Here is a 19692-nt window from a genome sequence, read left to right on the forward strand (position 1 = left end):
TTTTTTTTTTTTTTTTTGACATGATGTACATATACACAACGGAGTATTACTCAGTGATAAAAAAAAAAAAAAAAAAAAAGAAAGAACTACCATTTGCAACACTGGGATGGAACTAGAGGGTATTATGCTAAGTGAAGTAAGTCAATCAGACAAAGATAATTTTATGATTTCACTCATGTGGAATTTCAGAAACAAAACAGGATCACAGGGGAAGGGAAGGAAAAATAAAGTAAGATGAAATCAGACAGGAAGACAAACCATAAGAGACTCTTAAATCCAGGAAATAAACTGAGGGTTGCTGGGTGGGAAGATGGGTGGGGGAATGGATAACTGGGTGATGGGCAGTAAAGAGGGCATGTGATGTCATGAGCACTGGGCGTTGTAGGAAACTGATGAATCCCTGAACTCTACCTCTGCAGCTATAATACACTATATGTTAACTGAATTAAAATAACATTTTTTAAATATTTAAAATACCCCCATTTACATGAGAAGCAATATAAAGGCTACATACACTGCTTTTAACTCAAACAAAACTTTAAGTATCTAACACAGTAGGATATATTCAAACTAGAGAATAAAAATCAGGTCATAATTACTTTCTTCATCGTCTTCAAAATCGTATCTGGCGAAGCTGTTGGGTTCTGCGGCCCGTAATGATCTCAACCAAGGGAAGTCAGAGATCATGGAATATGGAGCTCCATCCACAACCCCTAAAAGAAGAAGACACATTAACAGTGCTGTTGGTGTGGAAGTAAGAACAGGGCCAAACACTTTAATACTCTGTAAGCAGAATGTACAATGTGCTTTCTCTCATCTGCTTCGGATTATTTTGGGAATGGTGAAGACTCACAGAGGGACGGACAGTAGTATGCATCTGGTCCCTGCTACCGGCAGATACTCAGAACACCCATTCCTACCCCCCCTACGGCCTGTCTCTCCATCTAATCAGTGAGCAGCTATGAAGGTGCCCAATCAATGGTCAATGCTCACCTTCTAAAGTGTAGATTTCTCTACCCCAGGGGTACTTGGGGTATTTCTTTAAGTCATCTTCACTTCGTGTGGCTTCAGGGAAGAATTCATACTTAATGAGTTCTCTGGAGGCAACAAGAAAAATTAAATAAAAATTACAAAACTGGAAACAGTGCTAGGGTGTGGGGAAGAAAGGACCTGTCAAAGTTGTATCGGGCCTAAAGTCCAATGAACATCTCAAAGAAAGTATTAAGTAGCTAACAGAAGTAGACAACTAGAGGATACATATCTAGTCAGGTCAAAATTACTTTCCTCACTATCTTCAAAATCCTATTGGGAAAAGAAAGAAAGCCACTCTAATCAAATGTCTTGTGTACATAAGGTGCTAAATAAAACCTTTATATAACAAATCCATAAAGAAGTCCAACTTTCTGATGATGTAAAACATTAAGTTTAAAGATCTTTAATTTCATCTCTTTGCCATGTACTGGGGCTAAAGGAATGAAGTCAATGCACATGTATGGTCTATTCCTGCAATTTTTCTCTAAGTTTAGAAATGAAGTTACAATTATATATGCATGCTTTTTAGTTTTAAGTACTCATTTCCCTCCATTTTTTACATCTTATATGTCCTATGGTTCAGTGCCTGAAAAGCTCAGACAAAATCATTTCAAACAAAGAACAATTAGGATTCCTTTCTGGGACTCCTTGCCACAGGAAATGACCAAAAAACCCTTCTGGGGCCACAGATTACTTACTGATTGATGTTTGCTATCGTATCCATCCAGCTGCGGATGCGCACCTTGTTCCGGACGTTGGGAGGGTTACTGAACTCATGGATGATACAGATATGGTAGGGGTAGGGGCCGCTAAACAGCTTCTGCTCCAGGGTCAGTGTGTCTACCTGCGGAAGACATCACAGGGCTTTGGACCAAGGAAGAGAACGCCCTGCAAATCTCTCTTTAGAGTATGAGTCATCTTTCTTTGGAACCTGTTTTAAAACCTTTGGTGGATTTGAAAATCAAACAGTCACATTCAGTCCTGAACACAGCTTGCCATGCTGGGAGTGGGGCTTAGTAAAATTCTTCTCAGCAAACTTGCTGATTTACATGTCCCTGTTATATACACACCCACTAAAGCAGGGAATCCTGATGCAGGTAACTGACCCCGGGGATCCACTTCTGATTATGTGCTCCACAGCTCTAAGTACTGGCTGCATGACAGAGCCGCGAGTGTGTAGGTTCTATATAACCTATTCAAACCGGCCTACTGCCAAGCCTAAAGAACACATTCCCTTGTCCCCTTGTAGCCTTTGTTCACTTGCCTTCCTCTCAAGGAGCCCTCTTCCCCATCTCTATTTAAGCAATCCCACCTTACCATCTTAACGGCAAATATGTCTACCTCCTACTGGAAAAGCAAACTTCTCAAGAGAAGGATGATGCACTATGTGTTCTTCAACCCCAGAAAACGATAGACAACAAATGGTATGTTTGTTGGAATGAATCTTCTGGGGCCAAGCTTGAACACTGACTGCAACGATTATTTATTATTTCCTTTAAACTTTATTCTAGCACCAAGCACAGAGTCATACATGCGATGATTGCTCCTCCCCCCTGCCCAGTTTTATTGAGAAGTGATCAATACACATCACTGTGTGAGTTTAAGGCAGACAGCATGATAGTCCGATTTGCATACACTGTGAAATGAGGACCATAACAGGTTCAGCCAATATTCATCTTCTTACGTAGATATGATAAAAAGTCACTTCACATATATTCATTTAACTACCATCGGTGTAGGTTTTTATTCTAATTTTACAGATAAAGGAATAAGACAAAGAAGCCAAGTAACCTGCTCCCAGTCAGTGAACAAGAACTTGAATCAGGCTGTGTGAAAGCAGAGTCTGTGCTCTTACAAGCACAGGCAAGTTTTATTAAGTATAAAAACTTAAATTTTAACGATGGCCCTCATCATATAGCTTGCTAAAACCCACAAAAATCAAGCAGAGAAGTATTAAGGACGAAGACTGGCCAGGTAGTCTAGCTTGGCTAAAAGAACCGTGTAGAAATCTAAAGACTCATTATCACAGGTTGAGCAAATAAATAAATTCTGAGTCGAAAAGGTCGAAGACTGAAAAAACAAATCACTGCAACAAGGTCAGAAAAGAGCAGAGCGAGCTCGCTACCTGCTGCATCGGGCGTAGGTATATGATGCGGTTTCTGTCAGGCGGCATCCGGAGGATCTGATCTAGCACTTGATCCATGTTCAGCTTCTTGCATTGTGCGTAGTCGAATCGATTCACAATGGGGGCATTTTCTACTTTTAAATGTTTCAGTACCCTGCACCTGGTAGCTACAAAAGGAAAACAATGGTAAGCTCTACAGATACTTTACACAAACTAAAACAGCAGTGTATAGCCCGTCTGGAATCATTCTAGGAGGACTGGGACAATCTGTATTAGCAACAAATACTGCAGAGGGGGACATCTCTAACCTAAGTCAAGCATTGTCATCAAGTACAATTAACAGCGATCAAAATGATTTGAAAATGTCATAGGGTGCCCAGCTGGCTCAATCAGTTAAGCATCCGACTCTTGGTTTCAGCTCTCGTTGTGATCTTGGGGTTGTGAGACTGAGCCCCACATCAGGCTCTCCACCCAGTATGGAGTCTGCTTGGAAGTCTCTCCCTCTCCCTCTGGCCCACGTGCTTGTGCTCATGTGCACACTCTCTCTCAAAGTAAAATCGTTAAAAATAATAATAATAATAATCCTGTCCTGTTTAAAAGAAGGTGGTCACCATCATGTTGAAGGAATGTCAAGGTACTTTTTCCTAGCTAAGATTTTACTGGTAAAGAGTCCATGTTCCAGAGGGTAATTTTCCTAAACATAACAACTGTTTGTAAAATACTTACCAAAAAGAATGAATGATGGTAACTATTAAATTATACAATCTTATGGGTAATGTTCAAATAAACCTAGAACAATTTACAAATACTATCACATATTCACCCACAGGAAATGAGCAGAGTTGATTTTAACTCCTATCATAAGCATAAAAGCAAAACCTTTAAAAACCCAAAATATTTGGATACTTTGGTCTGAAGCTATATAGTCCAATGTGGTCATCTTCTTTTTAAATTGCTATTAAAACTAAAGTGTATTAAAATTAACAATTTAGCTATTCAGGCATTAGCCACAGTTCAAGTGTTCAACAGTCACATGTGGCCAGTGGTTACCATACCAAGCAGTGTAGATACAGAACATACCCACCACTGCAGAGAGTTCCATTAAAAATGCTGGCCAGAAACACGATTAAATATGCTCCCTATTTAACATGTAAGTGTCGGGTTATAGAGAAAACTGGTGCTATATAATAAATGCATTTAACTGTAACAGTAGGCTAACTTCAGAAAAATATCCCCTTCCTTTTTTTTTAACCCCAAAATTCATTCTGATTCAATTTTTACTATAGATTTCAAAATGGTCCAACTCAAGAGAGAATCAGATGGAAGATAACAAAAAAACCAGACGGCCAACACGCGTGATCTCTTCAACATCTCATAAAGACTTCTTCTATAACATCTTGACACAATGTCATCACCTGCTGAGCAACTGAGCTCTGTAACTAACTTGATGTTGGAAGGCTAAGCAAGTCTCTGCCTTTCTGACTCATTTTCTCCTTCTGGAGAAAGGAGGAAGGAGAAGCAGGGCAGGTGATAGGAAAGAAGGAAAAGAGAGAGGACCAGATGGTGATATGGAGCCGATGACTCTGCACTATAAAACCAGACAACGCTGAGGTCAGTTCGGGCCTCAGTTAGTCATTTTGCCCACCATTAACTCAGTCAGCAAATATCCAGGGACAGAGATTCTTACCTAGGATCCCCGGTCTCATGATAAGCTGAGCTAAACAATTTGGTCCTTAAACAAAAGGCAGAACCTGAGGCCATGCGATCCATCACTAGGTTTAGAGAAGATATGGGGAGAATGAATCCTCAGAGTCAAGTGCAGAGGTGAAAAAGATATTCTCCAAGAGATGAAGAGAGAAAAGAACAGGAAGTCAGAGCAGCTCAAAGGTTGCGAGGCAGATTCTCAGATCTCAGAGGGGAGAGTGCTAACAGTGCTGCCTTAAGCCAGGCTGGGCTCCTCTGCTGTTACAACCTCTGGGCTTCTGAAGGGCCCCTTGATTATGGTCTAGGAGCAAAGTCCAAGAGGAGATGGTCATTTAGTAGATTTTTTAAAACTTCGTTGACTGGAATGGAGTAAAGTATTACCTCTTAAGGGTGAACATAGGGTCTAGAGATTTCTAGAATTCAGGAGAGAGGTAGCATTTAAATCGTTTTATCTCTTCTTTCTGGAATTCTCCTAGTGTAGGACAAACTGTTTGCCAAGGATTTCTTTGCTTTGCTTACTAGTAGTAACAGACAAATGCAAAGAAAAGAAAGAAAAGAAAGCCCCTAATACTCCAGTACAAATATAATACAAACTAATAATATTAGGTATGCTTTGAGTTAGCGGTCAGACCCTCCACTATATATGTGTGTACATATACACATAGACATGCACATGCACTTTCTGTATTTAATCTTCAAAAATATGTGTTTATAGGGTAGATATAATTATGTATAATTTAAAATTGGGAAAAAAATGAACACAGACAATATATAACTTGTCCAAGGCAAAAAACATGTCATATCTTCATAATTCTACATGGATAGGTATAAAAAACATAATTTTGAGTGAAAATGGAGAAATGGACATATCATACATGCGAAATTTTAAAAGCTCACATAAAAAATACCCTACCCTCTTATTTGTTCATAGGTAAATACATGTATAAGTAGAGATGCACTAATTAAAGGAATGAGTAGAGGCGGTGAAGGCTGATAAGACAGGCAACGTGGGACAATGGGACCAAAAGGAAAAGCCTGAACTAAGGATAACATGCCACGAACTCAAATTCTGATTGATGATGTCAATCAGACCTACTGCCATTAAGTACGTAAGGCACAGTCCCCACTTCCAGCAAAAACACAAACACACAACACAAACAATGTCATATAGCACGGCCAACGGTCGAGAGAGGATTCGAACTGAGATCTAGACTCCAAAGCCCGCCATGTTGTGAATCTACTCCGTCAGATCAAGTAGCAATTATCATTTGGAGGAAAGCAAAGGAGAGGCTGTTTTAAAAGATGAAGTCTGCACATGCTCCCTCACAAATACCATGGAGGAACTGCTTGAGAACTACAGAACAAGGACAGAATTAGAAATAATCCAAGGTAATGATTCCTTTGAAAAAAATAAAGAAATGTTACTGTAGTATTTATGAGTCTTTAATTCTTTAAGCTGATCTGTGATGCTTTTGGATGACACAGGCCTAGATCCATACCATGGATGAACATCATCTTGGGACAGTCCTTTAACACGAGATCTGTGATTCCACAGTTGGTCATAGTGACTCCAACAAGATTTTTGGATTTTAATACAAGGACCTACAAGGAGAAAAATGTTAAAAGATGTGTCTTTCTGCAGATTTTTGTTTTAAAGTGTAAAGGTTTTCATTGGCACAAGTTAAGAAGTAGCTATTACCAATTTCTTCTTTTAGGGCAAAAAATTAAAAAGATGGAAACTTTAACCATTATTCAGGAATTTGGCTGAACTGAAAGTGGGGTTTTTTTCCCTTCACCTGCACATGGTCATCCTCAATGACAGGGTCACTGGTACTGGTTGACTTATCTGCTGTCCGCTTTCGCTTCATGGCATGACGTGGCTTTGTTTTGGCAACTTCTAGAAAAAGGCAAGAGGAAAATCCAATTTTCAGCTATTAGCTTTCTTTCCATCAAGAAAACACATTCAACCACGTATTGCATATAACTCTATCGAGGCAACTCTCAAATCTATGACTTGGTTCCCAATAGGGTATCACCGGATTATATCCCAACAGAACACATAACCGCTATTTCCAACTAACTATTCCAAAACAAGATCGCCCTCCATTATCTCAAGCCAGTTGACATCAAATAGGATTATCCCTTCTCATACTTTGGCCCTATCAACAATCTAATTGGGTACTAACTTTAACTCCTTGTTATACCCATCCTAAATCCCAGTAGTATTTAGGATGGCTATAACAACCCAAACTACTGGTGGATTAAACTCACCACTTTCCTGCTGAACTTTAAATTACTAACTACTGCTTAATAAAAATATTTCAAGGCCTGATATCTATTCTCAATTTTATTCCAAACCATGTCCTAGTCATTTACCACCACCAGAGCATCTGAAACCAAAATCATTCTAGCTCCTTCTGCCTCAAACAACCTCTCCTGACCTCACTTTTTGAAATTCTACCCATTCCTGAAAAGTCCAGCTCAAATACCACTTACTCTAAGAAATTACATGGGCCCCGCAAAACTTTTAAGTGGTTCTGAATTCCCTGCATACTTGTTTTGTTTCTCCACTTAAACTAAAAGTTCCCTGAAGGCAAGAACATTGCCTTATTTCACCTTTTTGTCAATGTCAGCCACTAGCAGTGATCTAAAATGGACATCTACTGAACAAATGGCACTCGGCATTCACTGAATGAAGGAAGGAGGGCACTGCAGGTGCAGAAATGGTGTAACAATAGTAACAAATATTTACTGAGCGCTTACTGTGCATCAGGCACTTTACTAAGGGTTTTACTTGCAATAACTAATAGAATCCTGAAGACAGCCCTCTGAGAGAGATTATTCTCCCCGTTTTACATATGAGGAAACAGAGACAAGGGACGGTAGAGCAGCCTGCCACGGTCTTAGTGGTGGACCCAAGAGGCAACACCAGACAATGAGAAAACCTGCAGTCTTTTAACTAGCCAGATCCTGGTTAGTAAAGCCCTAACTCATTTACTAGTGCTGTTCTAAAACCTGGCAGTTTAATTTTAAGAGCAAATATTATGTTGATTTTATTTAAAGGCAAGGTCTAAATTCATCTCTGAAACTTTAACAAGCACATATACATTCTAAGACACGACACTAAAAAAATCACTGTCCTCATTTTTGACAAGCGTTCTGTAGGAGAGCATTTATTGAATGCAGTAAGGTTGATCTTCATGAATTAAATCTCACCCCACTGCCTTTGGATACCACTACTAGATTACAAACATCCTATCCTACTTGGTAAGTAACTTCAAACGAAGTTTAGAAAGAAAGATAAGGAAACAAGGTGCCAATACTGCAAATTTCCAAAAGGCTTCAGTTAGATGGGAGCTCTAGAGATCTAATCCAAGTGCCTTGCCGCCCGCCACCCGCCCAACACCAGAACCTTTCCTCTACCATTTGAAACCTCTGTGAAATCTTAACAATGCAAACCAACTGAAAGGAGCTACTTTGGTTGAAAGCTAAAAGAGAGCCTAGGAGTTCTACCCATGGAACTTCCTCTAAAGACCCTGAACCCAAACAAAACCCTGGGGTTCCAGAAAAAGAAGAGAACTATTGATCTAGCCAGCCCACTGAAGGCCTTCTTTCACAGTATTCCTGAAGGAACTTCATACAAAATCTAATTATCTTTATTGACAAGGAATCTGCTAAAGGTAGCACATTTCAGATGACAGATAAAATTCATACACCTGTTACAACCAATTAATAGGACCTGGTTTGTCTCCCAGTACCCGAAAAATGAAAACAAACAAAAACCAGATCTGCTTCCATTCCTCTACGGCAGTGCTGAAACTAGAATCTTCTCTAGCATTCTTTTTTTATGATCTGATTCTCAAACTTTTCACCTTCCAGGAATGCTCTCTCCCTTAACTGATCAGAACATGGGGTTCAAAGTTAAATTTCCTGCTCTCCAGAGTACCCAAATTGGCAGTTCATATTTTCTAAGAAAAGTTGTAAAACAGAGTCACATTTTACATGTAGATGAGCATTAAAAACAAAGGCTTCCCAATGTAAAAGAAAAAAAGAATTCATGTTTTTTTCCCTCATGCCTCCCTCTTTGGGGACAATTCTCATGATTTCATACATCAACCAGCGTCAACATACCTCGTACGTTGGTTCCTACCACTTATTAAGTTCACAATTATTCACTGAGCCCCATACCATGTAACACATTGTGCTAGAAGCTGGGAATAAAATGCCAAACAAGCAGACATTGTCCCTGCCCTCATGGAGCTCACTCTATTGGAAAGACAGACAGTAAAACACAGAATTACAACACAGTATAGTTAACATTGGTATAGGAGACGCTACAGAAACACAGAAAACAAACCAATTCAGTTTTGGGGTGTCAGAGAAAGCGGTTAGTATTTATGAGAACCATACCATATTAATCTTAAATGTTATTCTTTGATAATCCAAGTAGTTATTTTTGTGATATTTTATACAGTATACAAATGAGGATACAAACAACTTACAGGTATTTATTCCCAAAATAAGAATTCACAAGATAGCTATGTTAGCTTCTAACAGGGTTTTAACACAACATAAGGCCATAATTCAAAAACCAAAATAAAAACTCAAACATTTTCTTTGAAAAAGTGATTTTTTAAAAAATCCATAATAGTCAAGTTTTGTTCCTTTATTACAGTGGATTTTTCTCCTTAAAACTCTGAAGAGCAGAATGGCCAAGAGATATCAAAAACATGCTAGATCAAAAATAGCAAGTTGAAAGCTACTCAAATAACTTGTTCTTTCCAAAAGAGATCCAGAGAATACTAAAATCAGCACTTTCTCTCCAGCAAAGTTGTTACTGAAAGAAAATGGACATTTGCATTGTTGAAAAAATATGAGGTAGTAATTTACCTACTGTACGGTTAAACACACATTAGAAATCTTCTCAAATTGAAAAAAATCATGACAGATAAAATTTACCTAGAAAAGTAAAAATGAGAGTTTTTTTTCCCCCCTAATTTCTAAGAATTCTTTAACCTAAGAAAAGTTCTCGACCTGAAACAGGTCCGAAGGAAATGGTAGAGGACAGCGGAGCATAAGACGACAAAAAAGTCAAAGCCCCTAGGGTTAATATTAAGTATTTATATTAAAAACAAAAACAAAAACAAAAAACCCCACCACAAAACAGTAACAACATTTACTGAGACAAAAGACAAAATGAGAGACAACACAGTCCCTAAAAAGAAGACTCCACACTGTAAAAATAACAATTATCTTTTCAGTAGATCGATGTAATGGAATTCCAAAAAAATCCCAAGATTTGCTTTTGGAGCATGACAAAATTATTGTAAAAACTATAACAATAAATGAGAAATGCGTAACTAGCCCAGGAAATTCTGAAGAAGAAAAAAAAAGAGGACACAACACTAGAACAGAACAGAGTGCCCAGAGACAAAACTAAGCATATCTCAGGCACGTGACACAAAAACATTTCTAAATAATGAATGAGAATGGATGCCAATAAACAGCACTGAAACAACTTTGACAATTTAGAATAAAAAAATTAAGTTCATTCCCACAGATTAAAATAAAGAGCTAATAAGCAAATGGATAAAAGAATGAGAAAATATGAACAATGATCTGAACCATGCATAAGGAAGGTCTTCCACTGCAGAAAATAAAGAAATCATAAAGGTAAATGAGTAGATCTGACTTGACAAACATGAAAAACCACACAACAAAAGGCGTTGTCACAGGAGTTCCTGTGTAATGGGCGTAATGGTCGCAGGACAGTGTGAACGTACTTAATGCCAATGAAATGTACATTTCAAAATGGCTAACATGGTGAATTGTGCGCTATGTACAAGAAAAAAAGTACAATAAAACATTTAAATTTTAAGGGAATGTATTTTTCATCATATGGCAGACCTAGTGTTTGTAAAGCATAATGAAATGTGTGAACAAAACTCATATTCTGAGTTTAAGGTACTATGATTAGTACATAATTAAGGTCTCATATTTATCTTATGAAAGCTTATTTTTGTTAGTTTAGCTCCATATGATATGACTGGCCCTATTTAGCATATAAAAAAAGAACTAACTACATTCTGGAGCTAATTTTAAGATCTTCAAATTAAGGGAGACCTGAAGAAAATTAAAATATATTATTCATTGACAGCTCTTCATGACTTAATAAAGGCAGGAGAGATTACTTAAAAATAAGGTCAGAAATATAAACAGAACTATGAGAAATGTGCTTACCCCATCTAATCCAATGCCTTGGCATATACATTATAAATGTTATCAATGAAATTATATACATATATATGTTTTGAATATATCTTCACCAAAAATAATTCTCAGCCAAACTACCTACTTACCTGCTTACCTCCTGGCAAACCTAACTGGAAGCAAAACTAGATTTCAGAAAGAATTACTAAATAGTGCAGAGGCAGACAGAGGGGTATACCCATATGCTATGTTCCCCAGCCCCAGCAACTTCAGGTCCTTACCTTTTGGCTAAGGTTTAAAGCTTCACTAAGAGTCGTAACTTCCCTAAATATGGGCTGGGAGCAGAGTTGCACTGGGACTTAGGCATCAGAATCAGTATGGTATTTAGGGTCAATATACAGAGTCATATTTTTCCCAGAAGCTTAACTGTCAGAGTTTTCCTGGGCTGGAGGTTTTACAAGATGTCTCACATGCCTTCCCCCCACCCGCACCACTGCTGAAGATTAGTTTAAACCCTGTATGATCACAGAACCCCAACACGGAATTCCATTTGCCAAACTGGCTTGACGGAAGCAAGCTTATGGAACGAGCCACGCCCCTGGCAAGGCCTGCCCTGCAGTTGCTAGTCCTGGCGGCATTGTCATACCTGACTCAGATACCAGCGGTACATGGGAGAGTCTGCTCCGGGCCCTTGTTAGGGGCCTCCGAGGGTAGTCTTCATGAGACTGCACGTCACAGCGCTCAGGCTGGGAGCTCCCCCTCCTGTCCTCACCTGTAGCCCCAGAGCCACTCCCATTAGTCCTCTCATCATGTGCTGGGCCTGAAGACCCCCCTTGTGGCAGAGTCCTAAAGGAAAAGGCGGATCTCGTACCATCCGGGCCATTCACAACACAGGCTCGGCTGGTTGAAGGACGTTCCTCATCAGAACACCTGCTAGTTCTCCTTTGGGATTCCTGGGGCCTGTGACAGCAGCATCTGGGGCAGACAGAACTCTCTGCATCACCCTCCTCCATGGCCTCAGAGTCCTCTGACCCACCGGGGGAGCAGACACACTGCCTGGACACATCCGCTTCTGAAGGGCTAGGCTCGGAAGAGCCGCCGCTGTTCACCGTCCTTACAAAGTCGGGGCTCTGAGAAGCAGTGCTGTGTGAGCTGGAGGTTCCCGCTGTGCCGGCGGCGGCGCTGCTGCAGCCGGGGTAAACATCCTTGTTTTTTTTCTTTTCGGGAATATCCCTAGCTGCTTTCATATCGGCTTTGATCTGCTCACTGGTGACCTGACAGCCTTTCTCACAGCTGCTTTCCTCGAGGGGAAACTGCTTCGATTGGCCCATCTGATGGGAGTTGTACCTCTTTCGAAGTGGAGTCTTGCCTTTTCCACTTACTGCTTACAGAAAAAGAAGAATGGCCCGAGGAAAAGAAAAGATTTCAGTACAAATTCTGGACAAAAGGCAAGAGTAAATTTGGAACAGGAAACAATGTACACCAATTTTCCTCAAGTACAATGCTGACCACATCACTCGGCTGCTCACAAATTCTCTATGGTCTCTAGTGCCCACCTGGTTTATTCTCTGCTCAGCCTCCGCGGCCCACCAGGATCTCGTTCCAAGCTGGCTGTCTGTTACCTGCCCCTCTACGTGCGGACTACATGCTAGCCCGAACTTTTCTTTGAACATACCCCTGCCGTGCTACCTCCGGGCCTTTGTTCTCACCCATTCTTCGGCCTTGCGCCTCTGTTCAATCTCCCCTGCGCCCCCACCCCGACGCCCCCGGAGGCTATGCCCTGCATATTACCATCTACACTGCTGGCCTGACTCTTCCATCAGGATAGAGGTTCCCTAGGAGAGAGGGATCGTGATGTATTTATCTCTGCATCCCTCACCGCACCTACCAGTACCTGGGGCACAGTAAGGCTCAATGAATATACAAAGGAATACTTAAATAAGATTTTCTCTGGCTGACAGAAATAGGTTCTAAATTCAGAAACTATACATCCTAGGAAACATTAGGTTAGTCAGCTGGTTACACTTCTTTTCCTAAATTTTAGTTTCCATAAAAGCTCCTTTCGACCCCAGTGTGAAAATACCCAAATTTCTTGAAAGGAATAAAATAAGAATGGAGTAATCAGTCATTGGTTAGTAAATGATTCCAAGTCTAAAGAACTAAGCTTTCCACACCCAAAAGTGGTTCTATATTTCAGGGCCAGTGTTAAATGTACACCAAACGTTCAAACATATTAAGAAGTGGGGTACCCAAGGGAAATTAGTGGACATATTTTAAAAACCTCATCCTTCGCTCAGAGTGACATGCCCGTAGTTCTGAGAAACAGAAGGGAAGGAAAGACAAGGAAGAAGAATGAACCGAAGGTTAAGAGAATTATAGTTTCTTGGTGAGACAAATGGTAGAGGTTGCTGACTAGATGTAAGGGGAGGCAGGGATCCTAAGACAAACTGCAGGACTCCCTCAAGCACCAAACTAGCCACCAACACTGACTAAGCGCAACTGGACAGAGTATTAGCTGGCGGAGTGGTTGTTGTCTCACCGCTCTGGACACTTCAGGAGTCATCCCCCACATGAAGCCCAGGCCTCTCGCTAATCCCTGATACCCTGATGCCACAAGGTCCTAAAGCCTCCACTGTGGAAGTCACAGTCCTCACATCTTCCCTTCCCTGAACCCTGATTCCACAATTCCACAATATTTTGTTGTGCTACACTTGTCCTCGAGAGCGCCACCCAGACTGCCCTCTCCCTTGGGCTACTGTCCTTCTCACCTCCTGTCACATTCCATAAGGAATGTTAACTGCACCACAGGTTGTGGTAGGGACACATTATATAAAGGTCAAGTGTGTCTGTCAGTTCTCATGATGGCTCCCACTAACCGGTCCCAGCAAGACATTCCTTCTCACCTGACAGTTCCCTGGACTGCACTGACTCTCCAGATTTTTCTTCACGTTCAGAGTAACGCCGAGCACCATTCTTAGGAATCCAGACTTCTTGGAGTTCTAGACTGTCCTCCTCATCATCACTCTCTGAATCATGAACAGTAATTGGGGTTGGTTTTACTACACGCTGAAGACCACTGGGTCCTAAAACAAAAAGCACAGGCCTAACAGTTACTTCTTGCCAAAAAAAGGCTCTCACTTTAAGTACTGTTTACAGGGATCTGGGCTCACAGGGATGCTTTGGCTCTATGTAGCCTCTCTTAGCACTCATGTTAATGGAATATACACACTTCTAAAGGCAGATCAAAAGAGAAGATCGTATGGCATCCCCCTTGAGGACATTCACTATTTGAAAAGGTCACATAAATCCTAAAAATAACCAAGTAAGTCATAATAATCATTTAAAAAGTCACCTACTTTCCCAATTTTGCAAATGTATGAATAAAGACAAAGCAAGGGAAGATGAACCTTAGACACCTATAGACTGGCGAACTCTACATTCTTTGATTGAATATAGGCTTTCTCTTTAGAAGTAGCAAGATATGGTCTTGAAAGGCTAGATGCATATTACAGTTTGGTTGAGTACTTATATGTATATAAAAAGTATCTTCTCTGCTTGGCAGTACAGCTTGTAAATGTTTAGTCTTATGACCCAAATCTCTCTGACAAATGACTGAAGTTCACTCCACCGATAAAGTGTAAGCTCCAAGGAACCTTGCCTGTCTTGTTCCTGTCACATTGTACAATGCCTGGCACAGAGTAACACTCAATAAATATTTGTTGAATAAGTGACTGCATCTGTAAGACACTTAAAACAAGGATAGTTAAAGATATTTTCAATTCAAAGACAAATTAGCATTCCAACAGACCAGGAGTAAGAAAACTTGGGTTCTAATCTCAGTGCTGTCCCTTTAAGACTGGCTGAGTGGTCTGAAGCAAAATTATTCAAACTCATTCTGAAAGACTATGAGTTTCCCCATATGTAAAATATAGGGTTGTTCTGGGTAATCTTTAAGGGCCTTATGACTCCATGGAGCCTGTGTAACACACCCGGGGCAAAGAGAGACAAGATCTTGGTCTGTTAACTAAACCAGGTTGGCCTCTCCACCCCTGCTCCTCCCCACCACAATGAAGGAAGAGGATAAGCAAACTATTCAGTCAGGTCATTTATTTTCTCCATCAATAATCTGAGTGCTTTCTTTCTACACACACACATACACAAAAACACGCATGTGTGAGCACCAATATAGAAAGAGAAGCTGCTGCCACAGTTATAAAAAATCACAAACCTTAACAAAATATATATATGTGTGTAGCAAGGAAGAGTATCAGTATAATATGGTGTCAATGATAAATAGCATATAACACATCACCAGCCATAATGTTCAAAAATAATCACGTAGTGCTTCACTTTCTTCATTAGAGTCAGGCCCAAGTTTTGATAACCACAAATGTGGAAGTCACATGATTACCTGCTTGTTCCTCGTCAACATCCACAGGGATAACCGCCTGACTGCGAGCTACCGTCTCCTGTCCACTCGCGGCCACCACCTCTCCGTCTTCTGGCACCATGTCTTCCATCTCATTCAATGCTTCAACAAAAATAAACACAGTCAAAGTGAAACCAAAAGAAGTCTTAAAAAAAAAAAAAAAAAGCCCCAATGGCAGGCAAATCTGTGGCAGCCCCGAGAAACGAACAGCCCCATGATTATGGGGTCCGCACTGGAAGAACAGCCTACGACAGGGCTTCATCACACAGATGAGAACAAGCAGTGCCCAGCCCAGCCGTTCTATGGGAGAGGAAATCATGACAGGAAAGCAGCATTTGGTGGAGCCAGTCCATCACCGAAAGAGGAAAGCAGGGAGAGCGGCACACAGTGGAGAGAAGAAAAGCACTGCCATTCACTCCTGAAGATGTCACCAGGAATGGCACTAGGAGGCAACTGTGCCTCCCTATAAGCGATCTGCCAGACAGTGGTGAGGGCCAGCTACTGGAAGACCTCACGATCATTTTACAAGCGATTAGTCTTGTAGTATCTCCCAGCTACGCCAGGATGCACTGGGCAGGCAAGCTCAAACTGTACACTTCCTCCCCCACTCTCTGAAGGTTCTGGTATCATTTTCAGCTAACCCAGGCCAAGGATTATGAACAAATACACTAGCGCATTGTTAACATTTTACTATCACTCAAATGTTCTACATCAAAGAATTCATGACAGTTATTAGTGCCTGTCAGTGAATGGGAATGTGTGATTTTACTTATATCTTTCTAGAAGATGAGCACAGTGAACAATTTCAGACCGATGAGCTTCAATTAGCTTACTCTATCTTCTTAAGATAAAATACTCACTTTTCCAAGAGGACCCCAAGGGAAATAATTCCTGGCTTTGCCAGTTTTTTACAATATTAAATTCAAGTCCCTCAAATCAGCATTCAAGGCATTCAATCCAGTACCCTCTTACAACCTAAGCTTGTGTGCCTGATCTCAGTTCGAGTCTCTCCATAACCATACTATCTTTCCATCTGTAGCTCTGCCATGAGCCCAACGGCCCCAGAGACTGCGTCTAGCCTGTTCATCACCGTATCCTCAATGCTTAGGGCTGCTCAAGGGCTACTGCTGGGAAGTCAACCAATCATCTGGATGACAAGAAAAGAGAAAACAAGATCCTGTTCCTAAAAGAACTCAAGAATCTACTTAAGTAGACAAAATAAATTCAGTTAACAAATAAATGAGGCAAATCAGGACAACAGAACGATACCATTCAGATAAATGTCTCTGGGATATACAACAGTAAAACTGGAGATTTCGCGGGGACAAGGGGATTTGGCTTTTAATATACACCAAACCACATTCCCCCTTACATTCAGTCTCCCATCTCAAATTCTTGCCCCACTCTAGACCTCAATTTTCTACATTTCTTTTAGTGCCCAAAGAAGGTCTGACCTTGCCTACAAATCTTCCATGATAAAAGCCAATCGATTTTCTTCTTTCATTCAATTCTTATGAACAATCATGAAGAGCAGCAATTATCATGTACATACTCCAAGCCTGGCTATAGGCTACATGCTTTTATATACGTTACCTTATTTATTTCTTATGGCAAACTCACAAGGACATTATTACTAGCCTCATTTATGCAGCTGAGGGAAGTAATTTGTGAGGATGTGAACCAAAGTCTGTTTCCTGAGTCTGCTACAGTACAGCGACAATGAGTAGATGGGACATTTATAATCCCTGTTCTCAAAGAGAATGCGCAGTTCTAAGAGAGATGTTGGATACGTAGAATTAGGTCAGAAGAGACTTGCTAAGTGCTTCAACAGTCCAAGTGCAAGGGGAACATAGATGAAAAAGGAGCAACTAGTTTTCCTATTGGGCAGGGAAGTTCTCACGGAGAGGAGGTAACATTTCCTAAACACTGGGAAGCATGCTATGCTTTCCAGAAGAGTAAGTATTCCAGTGATAGAAAGAACAAGTGTTTGTACTGAAATGAGGGTGTAAAAGAAATTAAGGCTAAAAAGGCAGCCTGGGCCACAGGCTGTGAAAAGCTTAGAAAGTCCTGCTAAAAAGCTCCGAATTATTTCTCATATGCAGAGGCAGAGCATTAGAATGGAAGTACATTCATATGCCTATGTGGATAGGGTTTTCCAAAGCTGCTGAGCAAGAGCTTTTTAGGTTGCAGGGTAACCTACAGAAGTATTTCATATAATATCCAAAAGTTACTTTCTATTTAACCTCTCCCACTGCATTCATTCCTTTGAATATTTATTAAGCAGCTACTCCAATGTGTCACTGTTCCTAGGTGCAGAGAAAAAGTGGTGAAATCCCAAGACACAGCAGTTAGTGTGACAGAGGGGCGAGCCTGGCACACAGGAAGCATGGTGTGTGAGGTGGGGACAGGCCAGATCATGTAGGGTTTTATGGCCCCAATCAAGAAACTGAACTTTTTTCCCTAAGGCAGTAGGAAGCTACTGGAGTCTGAAGTAAGGGAGCAACATCATCGGGTGTATGTTTTAACAACACTGCTCTGGCTGCTCTAAGACCTAATTTTAGCTGATCAAGAGAAAAGTAGAGTGCAATATGAAATGTATTAAAGCATTCAGATAAATATTTTTTATCTTGTCACCCTACTTTTTATCTGGTCATCCTGCTTTCTTAGATTAAAAAAGAAAAAAATGTGGTACAATAGGCAAGGAGAATGTAGACTGAATGGCAAGAGGCTTTGAAGACTGTTAAAAAAATTCTTGCTAAAGGACTCGATGCCATGGAGAATAGACAGGTGGGCCGTAAAGAAAAAAAGAGAGAATATCTTGATTTTTAAATGAGATGGCAATACCCTCGGACCAGGGAAAGTGCAAATGATTCTTGGTTTAGATTTTTTTGTTTCAGAATATTATATCATTAGGGCAGTAAATTTTTTTCCGAGTGATTTTAACTTACAGAAATTATGTACCCTATCTTTTAATCAAATATCAATGTTTACCAAATGTTCTGCTCATTTAAATGTTATTTCAGTTGTAAAAAAAAATCCTGTTATAATATGTAAGCATAAATCTTAATGGATCTGAGCAGTTTTTTACAAAGATATTAGCTGGTCTCTTCTACAAAAGCCTGACTAGAAATTCAAAACCTCTACTAAATGTTACAAAATAAAGGAGAAATCACTGTCTTTTAAGAAATGATTTATATGCAAGAATTTCTAATATTAAAAATGTTATTTAGTGGTTGACAATTATCTGCCCAAAATATAAAACAGAATGCATTTACTGTCATTTTTTTTCACACTGTAGTTCACCCTCTAAAGATTTTCAATCTTCACTTCTAAAGATTTTCAATATATCAATGGTCCTCAAACTGGGCTCCAGAACAACAGTATTAGCATCACTTGGGAACTTATTAGAAATGAAAATTATGTGGCTCCACCCAGACCCTCTGAGCGCTAAGCCCAACAACCTGTGTTTTGACAAGTCTTCCAGGTACTTCTGAGGCACTCAAGTTTGAGAATCATTGCCAAAAATAAAAGCTGCAGAGCAATTCACCTAGGTTAATTTATCTTAATGTAGGGCAGAGGGCAGTGGTGAGGAAAGGGAGAGGGGGCACACCATTTTTAAAAGTAGGAAGTACCCAGAATTTGTGTTAAATCACCCAGAATTTGTGTTAAATCAAGACAGAAACTTAGCAAAATTACGTAGAGGCAAAACTATGCTTTATGGTTACAATTAACTCAAAAGTAATTATAATAAAATAATTTGGCAAAATACTTTAGCAATTACAAAAGCATGATTTTGACACATGGTAATTTTATGTTAGGCAAATGTGAATTGTTAGAAAATATGAGTATCTATTCCTCAGTTTTAGAGTGCTGTAAAATGCAGGTAATGAACTTAAATTCTCAATTAACATAACTGGCCCATAATAAAGCATTCTAAATCTTAAGAATTTTGGAAGTGCAAATCTAAGAATGATAATCTTCAGCAAATTATAATATTCTGATAAATCACTACTCTATAAAGCAATAAAGTCTTATTTCCAAAATCATGTATTACCTTAATGATAACGTTTGCTGAAAAACACCCATGACTTATAGCAGTTTATAAACAAAGCCACTTAACTTGTACGAATTAAATTTTAATTTTAAAATTACACGATGCTCTTCTTTTAAATTCTGCTAATTCATGCAAGCT

General features: G+C 39.9%; 1 protein-coding gene across 2 annotated transcripts in view; it reads right to left on the minus strand.

The window, feature by feature from the left end:
* The window catches only part of LOC111140877 (F-box protein 38), a 54806-nt gene that overhangs the window by 1799 nt on the left and 33315 nt on the right, over window positions 1–19692 (minus strand). For both annotated transcript variants that reach the window (XM_022493115.1, XM_022493116.1), the window contains exons 13-21: window positions 15483–15602; window positions 13975–14154; window positions 11718–12452; window positions 6658–6758; window positions 6361–6463; window positions 3158–3324; window positions 1731–1876; window positions 994–1097; window positions 600–713 (exon numbers count right to left, since the gene is read on the minus strand). In XM_022493115.1, the coding sequence (XP_022348823.1) occupies window positions 600–713; window positions 994–1097; window positions 1731–1876; window positions 3158–3324; window positions 6361–6463; window positions 6658–6758; window positions 11718–12452; window positions 13975–14154; window positions 15483–15602 (1770 nt within the window). The remainder of the gene's footprint in view (window positions 1–599; window positions 714–993; window positions 1098–1730; window positions 1877–3157; window positions 3325–6360; window positions 6464–6657; window positions 6759–11717; window positions 12453–13974; window positions 14155–15482; window positions 15603–19692) is intronic.

This window comes from Enhydra lutris, unplaced genomic scaffold, assembly GCF_002288905.1.
Source record: "Enhydra lutris kenyoni isolate GAN:26980312 unplaced genomic scaffold, ASM228890v2 scaffoldscaffold5, whole genome shotgun sequence".
Classification (NCBI taxonomy): Eukaryota; Metazoa; Chordata; class Mammalia; order Carnivora; family Mustelidae; genus Enhydra; species Enhydra lutris.